The sequence below is a fragment of the Dasypus novemcinctus genome, chromosome 1, assembly GCF_030445035.2.
Source record: "Dasypus novemcinctus isolate mDasNov1 chromosome 1, mDasNov1.1.hap2, whole genome shotgun sequence".
In the NCBI taxonomy this organism is placed as follows: Eukaryota; Metazoa; Chordata; class Mammalia; order Cingulata; family Dasypodidae; genus Dasypus; species Dasypus novemcinctus.
The window spans coordinates 79,455,929-79,470,262 of NC_080673.1; the positions used below are offsets into that span (position 1 = coordinate 79,455,929).

Here is a 14,334-nt window from a genome sequence, read left to right on the forward strand (position 1 = left end):
TTTTTAAAAGGAGAAGTGAAATTGAAATACTAGAAATTATAGTAAGTCTTTTAGGCCTGACAATGAAGTCAAAATAAACAGGATCTATGTATCAATGCTCAACACTCCTTAAATTCTTCTTCTCTCAGTGGGAGAATCAGTGTCAGGGGAAGAGGAAAGATTACTTTAATGTTATATGTAACCAGATTTTTATGTAAAAGATGGTGGTGATTACTCATTTAAATAGTGTTCTAGAGATGGGTCAGTAAGCAGTTCATTAAGAAAAGCCAACATGAAGATGAAGAGGAAATATAAAGACCACAGTTAAAATTGTTCTCACAGGGCTAGTATTTAATGATGGGAAAATAACAACACGGTCAGGGTTCCCAGGAGAGAGAGGTTTTCATTTTTATCACTGTGAAAGACTGGCGTTCTTACAACTATTTCTCTTGGGAATAAGCGTCAGCTCCCGTGGTGTCTTTACTGCTCCTTGAACTGGCCAAGCACACTTCTTCCTCGGGGCCCTTGTACTTGTAGTACCCTGGGCCTGGGAGGCTCTTCCCCCACAGATCTGCCCAGCCAAACAGCACTTCTATATACAATTACTTTCATCTTAAAAAAATGAGAAGGAAATGAGCGCGAACATTTAATCCACTTCAGCACACGGACTGCCACTGGTACCCTTGTCCAGTCTGGCCCGCAGGCCGGACAGTTACGCATTTCGTATGGTACCTGAGGTACTTCACTGAAAGGGGGCACTTCCAATATGGCGGGGCAGGCAGAGGCTTCCTCACACTTTCCTTGTCATGCAGCATATTGTAATATATCAGGTTTTACCATGCGCCAGTAAGTGTATTTCCACATTGTTATCTAGGTTTAACTAAATTAGTCCTCGCAAATGACACATAGTCTTCCAGGAAACTGTAAATTAAAGATAATATTTACATTTCAAGCATAGGAGAATAACAAAAAATTGCATTGTGAGATTAAAAGAAATCACTTGCTTAATCGGATCTGACAGGTAAATATATTCAAAATTATCAGAAAGATTGTTTGGAATACAGATTTATATCCATTATTGTTCTAGAGGAACTTTGCCTATTGTGCACTGTAATAATAGTTAATGTTAGTATAAAACAATCAAGGTAGTTAAGAACTAAGCAGCCAGGACATGAATAACTTCAGCTATGTTCTTTCAAATAGGGTTGAAGTCAGGTAATATTCAGTTTAAAACTTTACAGAATTTAAACCAAATGATGATGTTTAGGAAAATCTAAACATTATCATTAGATGAAAGCTTTTAACTCTTCGCGGATGCAATAAAAATGTCTACAGTGGGGCAACAGAATAAGGTGTATTTTTTGTCAGTAAATGCAGATGAAGATGCAAAGGAAAAAAGTGGGGAAATTGGTAGAAATGATATTGGAACAAACTACATATTGTAGGCAGTTTGCTGGAAAGTCAGGTAAAGGAACATATATTAGCCTGTCTCAGCTTATGGTATTTGTTAGCTTCTATGTCAGTGCTGAAATAGTTAAAGAACCACTTCTTTTGGGAGCCAAAAAGGAAAGATATCAGAGGAGATAAGCTCTCAAAAGAAAATAGATTATTTAATTTTTTAATAAGCGATGTTTTATAGGGAAACTGTGTAAATAAAACCACTGATAGAGCAGCTGCTTTATAGAAATTAACAAAAAGTTTCCAGGGTAAAATTATGGAGGTGTCATATACAATTCATTGGGTGCATAATTTGTAGGCAAGAAAATTCAGCAAAAAAAGAAGTAGAAGTGCAAAAAGTGCTGCAGGATGCCATTAGAACAGTTAATTTTATAGAAACATATCTTTAAAATATACTGGAATCTTTAAAATATGTTGCAGTGTGTTAGGGAGTGACCAGGAAAAGCTTCTGCGTGAAACAGAAAATTGTTCTATTGAGGTTCACCAGTGTCTCTTGCTAGTCCTTAAAAGAATTGTAGAACTTAAGGATGTTTCACAGTTTTATTTTACAAATAAATAAATGTTCCAAATTTGTCCATCTTTTCTGAGACGACAATTGGCTCTTAGTCATTGTTATCTGGCATATATTTTAGAATAATAAGTACAATGTGTCCCTTCAAATTAAGGTGATATCTAACAATGAAATGCTTTAAAAGCAAATTTCTTCCAATAAATGCATGAAACAGAGATAATGTTTTAAAGAGTTATTGAAAATGTTTCTATCATTATGTGATTTTTCTGGTTGAAAATGTATGTTATGTGATTTTTGTATGTTATGTGATTTTTCTGGTTGAAAATGTATGTTATTCTTTAAAATTATTTACACACGTAACTACTTATTTACACATATAACACATGTAATTCTTTAAAATTCCTTATTTACACACGTATGTAGAAAAAAGAATTTCTAACCTGTTTTCATATTTTCTAGATAAAAAGTGCCAGTAATACTTTAACACTAAAATATTAAAATGCTACTACCCAATTAGCTTGTAAAAACAAAGGATGGCCATCAGGGAAGATGTGGAAATCCCCTGGCTAATTTAGTGATTAATGAGAATAAAAATGATAATCATCTGATGATTCACTTCCTCAACTTGTTAATATTCTCTTTTTCAGCCATGACAGGCATTAGATTCAACTACTGAAATAAATTAAAAATTCACAAGACCTTTGAATATTTGTATCATGCAGAATCATACCAAGATTTTCAAATTCATAAAAAATCTACCACATTGTTCTCATTATAAAACCTCTGGTCAGTGAGAGTAAAAAGACTCTTAGTACTGTTAATAAAGAAAAACAAAAATCAGTTTTAAAAATATTGTTTATTCCATCTTCATCTTATTCTTAAAACTTCTTTTCAGTATGTTGTATACTATACATAAAATATCAGCATAATAGTACACATATATAATCTATTTATATATATATGATTGTACGGAATATGCTCAACATTTTTTTACTTAAGGGGACACAATCAAAACATTTGGACACCACTGGTGTAATAGAGGAAACAGATATGTAAGCAAAAATTGCAGCCATAAGCAGCAAAGCACATGGAAGTGCTAGCGAAAGCTGTGTATGGCATCGGGAACACGGAAAAGCAAGTGCGCACCCCTGACTAGATAATCGAGTCAAACCTCCCCTGAGAACTGACTTTGAGCAGAGTATTCCAGAGTAAAATTGCTCCAAGCACGTTAAGGTAGATGCTGGAGAAAGAGGTGGACTTGTATTCCAGCTGAGGCCACAGCACAGAAGAAGCCTTGGAAGCAAGAAAAGCACAGTGTTGCAAGAGAACAGTAGTATTTTTCCAAAGTCTAAATGAGTATTTGGGGGAGAGACTGGAGAAGGAGCTGGACGGCTTGGCAGGGGCAAGCTCATGGACGGCTTTGTGTACCACAGCGGGACTGTCAGCCTGTGAACATGCCACAGTACAGGGTGGCAGTTAAGAGCGTGGCTTTAGCATCAAACTGGCCTCTGTCCTAGATCCGCCATTTATTAGCCATACGACTTTAGGTTATTACTTAATGTCCCCAAGTCTCAGTTCCTCGTCTGTACAAAAGGGTAATAGGGCCATCAGGAATGGAGTAATCCATAAAGTGCTTAACCTATTGTCTGTACATAACAAGATACTAAGGAGTTACAGTTATTTTAAGGATGGGGATGGGGAGGCTTTGAAGTATTTTAAGCAGTGATATAATAGGTGATTTAGAAAAATCCCCCCTGGCTGCTCTCCGTAGCATAAACCTGAAGAATGTGAAACCAGAAGCAGGGAGACCAGTTAAAGGGCCCATGTAGTTATCTGAAAGACAAATAATGAGGGTCTGAGCTCAGATAGTGGGAGTAGGAATACAGGGCAGGAAATTAAGAGCCATTGAGGAGGCAGAAGGCCAGTTGCCAGGTTACCACTTAAATGCATTGATTTTGTAATCCTTGAATAGCTTTCCTTTTAATATGTCTTGAACAGCATGATAACATTCTCAAAAACTGTTCTACTGCTAGAAACTTTGCTTCTTGTATTTCAAAAATGAAAGTGTGCCATATTTTTTAAGACAAGTCAGGAAATCTTACAAAAAAAAAATCAAAGGAAACCTATCCCTCAGAGGAAGAATTATGAAAGTTTCTAGTCTTTCTATGCCATTTCCTAAATTGTTTGTTTTGGAAATAAAGTTTCAAATGAAATGATGTGACAATAATTTAAACAAATGAATTACATTGAATATCAGAACAGAAAAAGCAGGATTGGTTTAAGGATCACAAAACCCTCTCCATCACAGTCTGTTATCACGATTTCTTCCCCTTTTAACTGGCTGTTCAAATCACTCTAGACTAACAAGTGTCCTGTGTACGAGCTTAGAACACAACACTGAAGCTAAATCTCTGGAACCAAACCCCAGCTCTGACTCCTATTACCCAGGTGACCCGACCAATGACTTCTCTGTGCCTCTGTAATGGGGATCTATAAATGGAGCTAATCTCATAAAGTTCTCTCATTATATTTAAAAGATGATTAATGAAGTACCTGGCCCTTAGCATTCGTTAAATAAAATTATCTCCAGATAATAAGATATTTTGGGAAAAAATTACAACCATTTACCTTTATTATAGATTTCTTGGGTTGGGAAGGGGAGGAATCTGTGTCCCAGTAAGGTGGAATTCAACCCAGACAAGTTTTGATAAAGGGAATCAGGGAAGAGGGGCAACGGAAGGCGTGTTGCTGAGGTAGGCTCAGATACATCAATCTGTAGCTCTGGCCAGGAAATCTAATCTACTTCTCTGTTTTAACAATCAAGTATCCACATTGCTTCCAAATACAAGTAGAGAAGCTGGTCATGGAAGAGTAGGGTTATAAAAACCAAAAACCAATGGATAGAAAAACAATTGTTTGTTATATCATCTAAGGATACAATCTATTACTTACAATGTTTCAAATGGTTAATTTATATATTTTAGTGCCTTCATGAAACACAACAGATTCATATTCTATTTAAAGAAAACTACGGCCAGCCCATTATAACATCAACAACTAAATATTTTCAAAGAACAAATTTATTTAGTTTCTCAAATGAGAATTTTCACTTCATGAAGTTGTTTGCTCTTTAGGAATGTTTAATGAAGCTGATTCAGAAATTCTCCATTTCTTTTCACAAAAGCCCCATGGCATTTGTTTCCTTCATGAATCTGTTAGAATAGACACACTAAATGTCTTGGAGTCCACACGTTTTTCAGGTTTATTTGAAAGTAAACTGGTTCCTTGCCCAGTGTTTCTCCTACTGCATGTTAGCTTGGAGATGCATTTCCTTGAATCCTTTTTCTCAGGCCCATTAAGAGAAGAAACTGTTATAAATGTTTTTGAGAATTAAATCTTAGATTTGGTGAAATATATTTCATACAAACCCTGTATTAAATTCATAGCAATATTCCACTATACTAAGCAATAGTCTGTTCTCTTTATCCAGGTTGACATACCTTTTAGTAGAGAGAAAGAAATACGTTGGCTTTGAACTGCTTATTTAATATTTTTTTGCAAATAGTTTTTTTCAGGATCAGTTTTTTTAATGTGTAGACTGAGAATAATAAAACTTCACCAACCCACCTGCTGATAGCATTGTCTCAAATTAGGTAATGTATTTTAACACACTTGGGAAACGTTTAAATATACACATATGAAATTTTTTTAGCCAAATATATATGTTAGCTTATATTCTTGAGCACTTAGCAACTGACAAAGGGAGATTAAATTATTTTGGAAGTTATTCTGTCTTTTAAAAACATCACCATGTTGCATGGCAAAATAGGAAAAAAATTATCATAAAAATACACAAATATTTTAATGTATATGTCACAATGATTTTACATAATGACTTTTGGAATTTTGAATACAACTTTACTTAAAACAAGAACAACTACCTTAGTTTAATACCCAATAACATTCAAAATACTAACTCTAAACTGAGGGTTTTAGACTCTGACAGTAATGTTCAAGAAACACCTCTCTAGACTGCCTGAAAGCATGCACCTGCCTGGAGCAAATACCATCTCAAGTCACTAAAGTACTGATTCACATGTAAGCCAACCAAAAGAAGAAAAGGAAAAAGAGGAAGTACTTTTCATTTCTTATTAACCCCAAAGCCAGATTTTCATTCATTCTACCTTGAAACAATTGCTTTTACATGATCATTAATGAAAGGCATATGAGACGGTGATAATTTTTCAGGGTTAAGGTAGATCAAGTGCATGGAATTGATATGAACCTGTTTGATATTCAATTATAAACATGAAACCATTTCATTTCTTTCAGTAACTGCTTTCAATTATGATATGTTAAATCTCTCTGTTAATAAAACTGGTAAGATCCCATAATTTTATGGTGGCTTTTGTGTATTAAAACAGTCCAGTCTGTTAAAGCTTCTGATACCTGACTCTACTCTCTCCCTAAGCACTGTGGGCAGACTTGTGGGCTCAAGGGCTTGGCCTGGGGAGGAGGGTGTTGTGCACTCTACTCATATGCAGGGAGAATGACTGGGGAGGAAGGAGGAAGTTATAGTATTCGTAACTGGATGAGATGGCATTTCTCTCTTTGTTGGTTGTTGTGCTTCTCTGGAAGCATCAATTTCCTCTGTCACTGGTGTCCAAATGCAGGGCATGCTGCGGTGTCTTCTAAGAGCTGTGAAGAGCCTAAACATTGCACAGTCCCCGAACATGAGAAACAGGGTCCTGCTCAATCTCTTCCCTTTCCCTTCCAAGCCTCTGGTGGTTCTTTAAGCTGCTCCTGCAAGCTGGCAGCTCCTTGTTAAGAGTTTGGCTCTCTTGGGCAGAGTACTGGCAAGACGGCTTCAGTCCAACCGCCTTCTGCAAGTCACTCATCAACAGGAAATGGATGTATCTTTGCCTTGCCAAATGGGAGTGCAGACTCTTAATCATTCTCCCTCTGTCTCCTATCTCTCCTCCCCGCATCCTTCTATTTCTTCTGCTCCTCCCCCTTCTTTTTCTCCTTTACCTTCTCCTCCTCCTTCTCCTCCTGACCTCCATCTTTCTCAAGTTTTGTTTTCTCCCTGTTCACAAAAGCATTAGGCAGTCCAGCAAGTCCACTGACAAAGAAAATGTCATACCAGGGAATAAATTGCCAGTCTCTCCTTTTTCCAGGCACCCCCAGTCTTTACAGCAATCATTTTGAAACTTCCCAACACTTCCTTTCTTCCCCCAAACCCATGTAGTAAACTAAGCTTTGCAAAGGGAAAAATTTCCACCACCAATTATGATCTGCTCACAGGTCACGAACTTGGACAATTCTTATTGTTTCTGAGGTCCTCCTCTTAAATCTGCTGGGAAAGGGGTAATGGGGAAGTGCTGGAAGGACAGACGATTCCACCGCTGAGTAAGCCTCACCTCTCTTCCACAGTGATTCTAAATCTTGACATCAGAATTGCCTTTGGAGTGTTATAAATTCCAATGCCCAGGACACTCCCCAGACCAATTAAATTGGGGTTGGGTACAGACTGATTTTTTTTTCCTAAACTCCTCTTTGGGGACCACCTTACTTACCTTTACCCTTTCAGACACCTGTTTCCACAAAAGAGGAAAGAGAAGCAGCACGCTCCTGCATAGAGTCATATCTGCAAACAAATCCCATCATTTTTTATAGCCTAACCTTTGGCAAGTACCCTGGCCATTTCTGCCTCAATTTCCTTGTCTCTAAAATAAGAATATTTTCATAGCTACTTCATAGGCTTGGGGAATCAGTTAAGGAGATAATACTTGAAAAGCACTTGGACTGTTTCCTAGCACATGGAAGTGCTTGATAAATGCAAGCCAATATGTACTATGTCCAGATAATGGCAAAGTTCATGCTTAGTCAATATTTTATCCCTTTGTTCATCATTTTCAAAACATGAGTTATTTCTGAATTTTACAAAAGATTTGTTTTTAAAAGAAAATTCCCTCTCCTCTTAATCTGAAGATTTTCTTAAATTATTTGCCAAGAGTATGTCCAGAGTCATAGCCAAGTAAGCACATGTCCCCAAAAGAGTTGGTAAAGTGAAAGTGCTGAAATATTTTTATAAGGACATCTGCACACATACAGTGGGGTTTTATGTTGTAATTATGTCTGGAAATTTGTTTCGGTAAATGACTGCTTAGAAATATACTTTGCATAATATTGTCCCATGACTCTGTATTAGAAATGTTTTCTTCCTATCACAGATATTTGGAATATAAATTAAAAGATTCATAAACATTTAAAAGCAAGATTAATATAACTGGTTTTTTGAACCTTCTAAAAGTTCCACTTCCTCTTGAAAACAAATAGAATTTTATATAATGGCCTTGAGCTTCAATGTCAATGAAGAGTTTTGGTTATTAATATTCCTGTTAATGATCTTTAAAAGTTGGGTTGCTTACAGTTCCACCAATCAATCAGCCAAAACCTTAAAATGTTTGAATATCCCTCAAAAGTGACTAAACATGTCACTAGAAGGATATTTACTGGAAATTATAAACTATTAAATTTCTGATCATTCTTGGTAACATTAGACCAACCTGCCTTTGTACTCTTTCAGCTTGTTAGATTTTCATTTTATGCAGAACTATGGAAAATTTAAACACTAGGTATTTCCCAACAAGGCAAAATACCTTTTTGTAACAGAACTGCTTTGTATAATGATTGCTATTTTAAGGGACATGGTTCAAGGACTGGTTGGAATTTTAATTTCTTCAGAAAGATTTATTTTCTTCAGTTATTGAATTAATCTTTTGTGAGTTCTTCGACTTTGAGCATTTCATTTGCCAACCACTATCCTCTACCCAGCCTTTCTGCCTCTTTCCCCTGCATCCCCTACTTGGAGGTGACTTAGCCCTAGTAAGTTATCACCAGTCCTTAGAGAGAGAGAAATCTATATCCATTAGCATTCATTTCACCTTGAACTCATTGAGAAACCATTCCTAGAATCAAGTTGACTTAATGTTTTACACTTAAAAATGAACCTAGTGAGGCCATGGGCTTGGTAACATAGAGAGTAAAAAATACTCTGTTTCAAGTGTTTTCCAGAACATACAATACTAGTTTAAGAAATTGAATATAATAAGTTTGAATTTTTTAAAAAATAGACTAACAAAAGTAGGTTTTGTCATAACAATTTAGAAATAGATCTCCTTTAAAAGACTCTCTAGTTATTTCTTTCAGCATATGGGGAAAAAGGTAGTCTATGGATTATGTTCTCTTTCTCATAAACACACACAAGAATTGTGGCAAACAACAAGATGCTATAACAATGATATTTAAAAATCTATAACTTTAAATACAGTGTCACAACTAGAAAATTAAAGCAAATGTCAAGATGCTCTAATAATGATCTTTTTAAAACCATATAAGATTACTTGGGTATTTTAGGGAAGATGATTTTGGAAGTGTGCAGGACAGAACTACTTGACAATGAGAGAGAGGCCTAATCACCTCTGTGAATTCTGGCAGTTGAGATCCCAGCAGCAAGATGCCTCTGCAGCAAGCTTCACTACCAACTTGCTTTAGCACCAGAAAGTGGTTCCACTTTGCAATCAGTGTATAGAGCATTTAGGAGAAACCCACAGCCTATTCTGTTCTCATAGTCTGGCCTCCAAAGAGCCACCAAAGAAGAGCTTCTAAGCCATTTCTGCCCCAAAATTTCAAGTAATAAACAAGTTATCATAAACTGTATACCATGAGAATTATAGAATATTCAAGCAAGATCCAATCTCACTGATTATATAGTCCAATTTTCTCCTCACTTCTCTCCTCCCCCACCCCCAAAACATCTCTGTCCCTTTCTCCCTCTACACACACATACACACACACACACACACACTTCCAGGACAGATTAGACATCAAGGTTGAAAGATTTGTCAGGCCAGATCGTACATTAGATCAGAGCTGGGATTAGAACCCAAATCTCAGCAATGAGAGCCTGCCAACTGCTATTCTAGACTTAGAACAAGTCTGCTTTAGTCTCACACATTCTACATACACTGAATCAAGCATTAATATTTAAAATGATATTGTCTGGTATTGACTCTCAAAGAAACCCTATGAAACCACATTTCTGCATCCTTTAACCACTCTGCCAGTTCTCAGCTGAAGACTCGAAGCAAGTTACTTAACCCCTCTTGGCTTTTTCCTCATTTAAAATCAGGGGATTGAAATGGAGACCTCTGAGAAACTTTCCAGTTCTAAAAATTATGCCTTTCGTCTCCTATTTTATGCTTCAGTCTTCATGTTTGAAAGTTTCACTAGGTGGCAGGATTCTACCATTACATTATGAAAGGATTTTCTGCCTGGGAAAAGAAATTTTCAAAAAACTCCTTTCTGTTCAGTGAACATTTTTGTAAGAAGTAGAAGTCAAAAGGAAAGAATACCCACAAAGGCCAGTGTCCCAGATATTTCATAAGGGTCCAGATGCATTTTTTAAAAAGTATAATATAGGAAAGTAAACAAACATATTCTTTCATGCAATATCAGAATTTAGTAGTAAAATCTTGTAAAAGTCTGCTTAGTTTCATGCATTTAAAAATTTGTTTTAGTTGGATCCTAACTGGACAATACTAGAGTCCCTTGAGCAAACTGGTGGCATAGTAAGCCGAGAAACATGCAATCTAATGTCAATAAAAAGATATTAAATATTTTAAATAGTTATAAGATGCATTACAAAGTTACCCCTAAGTTATTTACAACAGATTTAGAATATCTTTTAATTATTTTTGAGCTCCTAGCCAGATGAATATGCATAATAGAACAAAGTACTTTGATTTTGCATTTGTCAAATCCTTAAAAAGGTATTTATTCTCAAGTAGATTTATGACATCATCACCATACTTTTTAAATCACTGCCCAAAATTGGCCTTTTTCTTGAAAGCTGTAAAATCAGTGTCACTAACAACACTTAGAGTCCCAAAAATAGCTAAGCTGATTGCTTATGCTGAACTGAGCCTTTCCTCCCAACCAGAGCCAAGTGAAGTGACATGAAACAATAACTCAACTGAATATTCTAATACTGCTTAGCAGAATTCTCCCAAGGGTCTCGCTGGTTGTCAGAGATGATTAACTAGGCCTTTCCTTCAGCTGATATACGCAGCACTCTTTAAAAAACAAAAACAAAACCAATTGCATGCTATTTACATATCTGGAATATTACACTCTAACGTTTCTTTAAAAACAAAACGAAAATTTTTTAAAAACACCAAAACCCCACATCCTAAACTAAATCAATCTTTGCTCCAAAAAAATTAATATATACACTTCAAAGCAGAACTTGAAAAAACCCTCAACAGGTTGCATTCCTTCCCTCTTTCCTTCCTTTACAGTAACAAGCAGTGATAACAGCTCTCTCGCGCGCCTACCTTAGCAACTTGTAAGGGCTGCTTCTGCTCCTTGCCACCTTGCAATCGGAACCCCCAGGGCGCCCCTCCGGTCATGGAAATGCAGATAAAATCCCCTGTGCCCATTTTCTCCCTTCAGTTGGGCAGCATGAAGAGCTTGAAACGACAGAAAAGAAGCTTGCGTGGGGCTGCAGGAGTGCACTCCGCTTCCAGCTCCTGCTAAGGAGGCAGGGCTGGGGGCACGCAGAGCCTCGCCGCCGCGCCGCCGCTGCCCCGGCCGCCGCTGTGACTTTGCGCGGCTGGTGGGACCATTCACCAGAGCGCAGAGGCGCTCGCGCCATCGAAGACACAGCCCACTCTTGCGTCACGCTCCTTTGCTCAGCCCAACTTCAGGGAAAGGAAAGCAATCTCTCAAGGGATCAAGTCCCCATTTTGGACAAGAGTGGAGAGGGGAGCGCAAAAGTTCTCTAGCACTCACAGATAAAATCCTAGCACTTAAAGGTAGGATGGGAAAACTTACATTTAATGATTCTACAAATAGAAGACACATGAAAATTTTAATTTTTTTGCCATAAACGTCCTAAAATATGCACTCTGAGAACTCAGCGACAAGAAGGAGGATAAGAGTCTCTCAAATAAATGTTTTGAGAATTACCCTATCCATGAGTGAAATAGACAAAAGGGAGTTAAATGTGGACTTATTATTTTTCTAAGCTTTTTCTGTATGCAACCTACAGAATTTTTTCCCTGAGAAATAAAAGAAAATATAAACATTTTTTAAAAACCCTTCTCTGAAAAGTACTTTTCTAAACTGTAATATATATTTATTGCACGGGAGAGAAAAACCCCCTTCCCCAAAACCACATTCTTACATCTGTTCCATGGTTTTGAGGTATTTTAAACTTAAATAAGTGTTTCATTTTCTTCCTTCCTGCTAATGTTTTTAAACCTGAATCTTATAGACAACCAACTGGAATAATCACCAAATGCTTTAAGTTTCTTGTTTTTATACTCTCTCATGACATATTCTGAATCTCGGTGGTCCAAAGTAAAAGTGGATTTTATACACGATTCTCAGTATAATACTTTAAATATGACTGCAACGTACCAAAAATTTTACAAATGTAACATTTTAATTTTCCCATAATTTTATTTTCCATAACTTTCATCCTTATAGAAATACGGTAAATACAGAAGAGCCTGGGAAAGCCAGATTGTATTACCGCGTAGTACCAGACAAAAGTACCCTCCAGACACTCTGCCTGTTTCAGTACCGAGAAGCGCCATACAATTAACATTTACACAGTCCTGCTCCTCAATGTGTCAAGTGATTATATTTAGATGTCATCACTGGAGAAAAGAGTACAATGAAATCACAGCCTCCTGGCACTTGAAGAGACCCTACGGGTCACAAGGACCAGACACACATCCCAAGTTTGATTCTCTTTAGAAAGGTGAGTTGACTTTACTAGGTCTCTCAAAAAATTTTTTTTTGTAATATTATAAGTGGCCTACTAAAATATGAGTTCTGAGAACAAAAGGCAAAAGATGAATTTTTTCATACTTGATCTTTCTAGTTTCTCACTTTTCTGCTCCTCATCCCCACTCCAGTCCAACCTCTGTCCCCACAACAGAAAATGTTCTCAGCAAGGTCACTTATTGCCTACTGATTTTGTATAGAATTTGATATTATTGTCCTCCTTAAAACATTTTAATGTTTTACTCCCTTAGGGTTCTAGAACACAACTGTCTCTGGGCTTTCCTCTTGACTCTCTAGCCTCTTCTCTTCTTTCCCCCTTGCAGGTTCTCTGCCTCCACTCATCCACAAAATGTTGGTGTCCATCAGCGTTAATGTGCTGGCCCTCTCTTTTTCTTACTCTGTTCCCTTTTCATGGGTCCTCTTATCCTTCCTGCAGAATTTAACCATTCCACTCAACTCCAAATATCTTTCCTTAGCTATAGGCCATTATATCCAACTGCCTTTTAGACCTGTTTCTGTATGAAAATATCACAGAAACTTAAAGCCCTATGTATTAGTCAGCCAAAGGGTTGCTGATGCCAAGTATCAGAAATTGGTTTTTATAAAGGGTATTTATTTGGGGTAGAAGCTTACAGTCAGAAGGCCCTAAAGAGTCCAACTCAAGGTACCATAAGAGGTACTTGCTTACCCAAAGTCGTTTGTCACATGTTGAGCAAGATGGCAGGCAACATCTGTGAGAGTTCAGCCTTCCTTCTTCCTCTTAAGGTTCTGTGGTCCCAGCTTCTTCTGATATCAGCTGTAGGCTGGGATAAGTCGCATCTCTCTCCTGGGGCTTATTTCTCTCCGGGCTCAACTGCTCTATTCTTTCCACAAGGTCAGCTATAGACTATCAGGCTCATCTTTCTTCACAGGCTCATCTCTTTTCCCAGGGCTTCTTTCTTTCTGGGCTAAGCTGCAGCTCTTTCTTTTCCTCTGTGTTCTTCTTCACTGTGTCTTTACTTCCTGGGGCTCCAGCATCAAAAACTCAATTCTTTCCTCTGCTGTCTTGTTTTCTCTGTGAGTCCCCATCTACTGGCAGGCCTACTGATGTGGCTACATCAAAGCCTTGATCATGATTTAATCAACTAAAAGTGAAACCTCTGAATCCAATACAATCTAATATGCCAAGAGGAACAGACCAGTTTATAGATATAATCCAAATTCTATTTTTGGAATTCATAAATAATATCAAACTGCTACACCCTATACATTCAAAACCATTTCATTCCCCTCTCCCCCAAAAGTCTGCATCTCTGCCTATGTTTCCCAACTCAGGATTATTGTCTATCCATCACCTGTCTCCTCCATCTGGTTCCCTTCAATCCTAACTGAATGTGAATGTGATGCTAGAGGCTGGAACTGGGGCAGCCATATTGTGCCCATGAGGTAAAGGCTAAGATAACTGCAAAGATTCCAATCCTGACTGAACCAATGCCAATAGCTGCCTACCTCAAATCCTCTTGTTGTATAAGAAAAATAACCAATATTTG

The 14,334-nt window shown here is 37.3% G+C and overlaps 1 protein-coding gene across 3 annotated transcripts in view; it reads right to left on the reverse strand.

Annotated features, from left to right (window-relative positions):
* SYNPO2 (synaptopodin 2) overlaps positions 1 to 11,688 on the reverse strand; it is a 191,489-nt gene extending 179,801 nt beyond the window's left edge. The window contains exon 1 of one of the 3 annotated variants that reach the window (XM_004479037.4): positions 11,347 to 11,688. In XM_004479037.4, coding sequence (XP_004479094.2) covers positions 11,347 to 11,451 — 105 coding nt within the window. In that variant the 5' untranslated portion in view covers positions 11,452 to 11,688. The remainder of the gene's footprint in view (positions 1 to 11,346) is intronic. The other 2 variants (XM_071214967.1, XM_071214970.1) reach the window with 2 other exon arrangements.
* Positions 11,689 to 14,334: the final 2,646 nt, after the last annotated feature.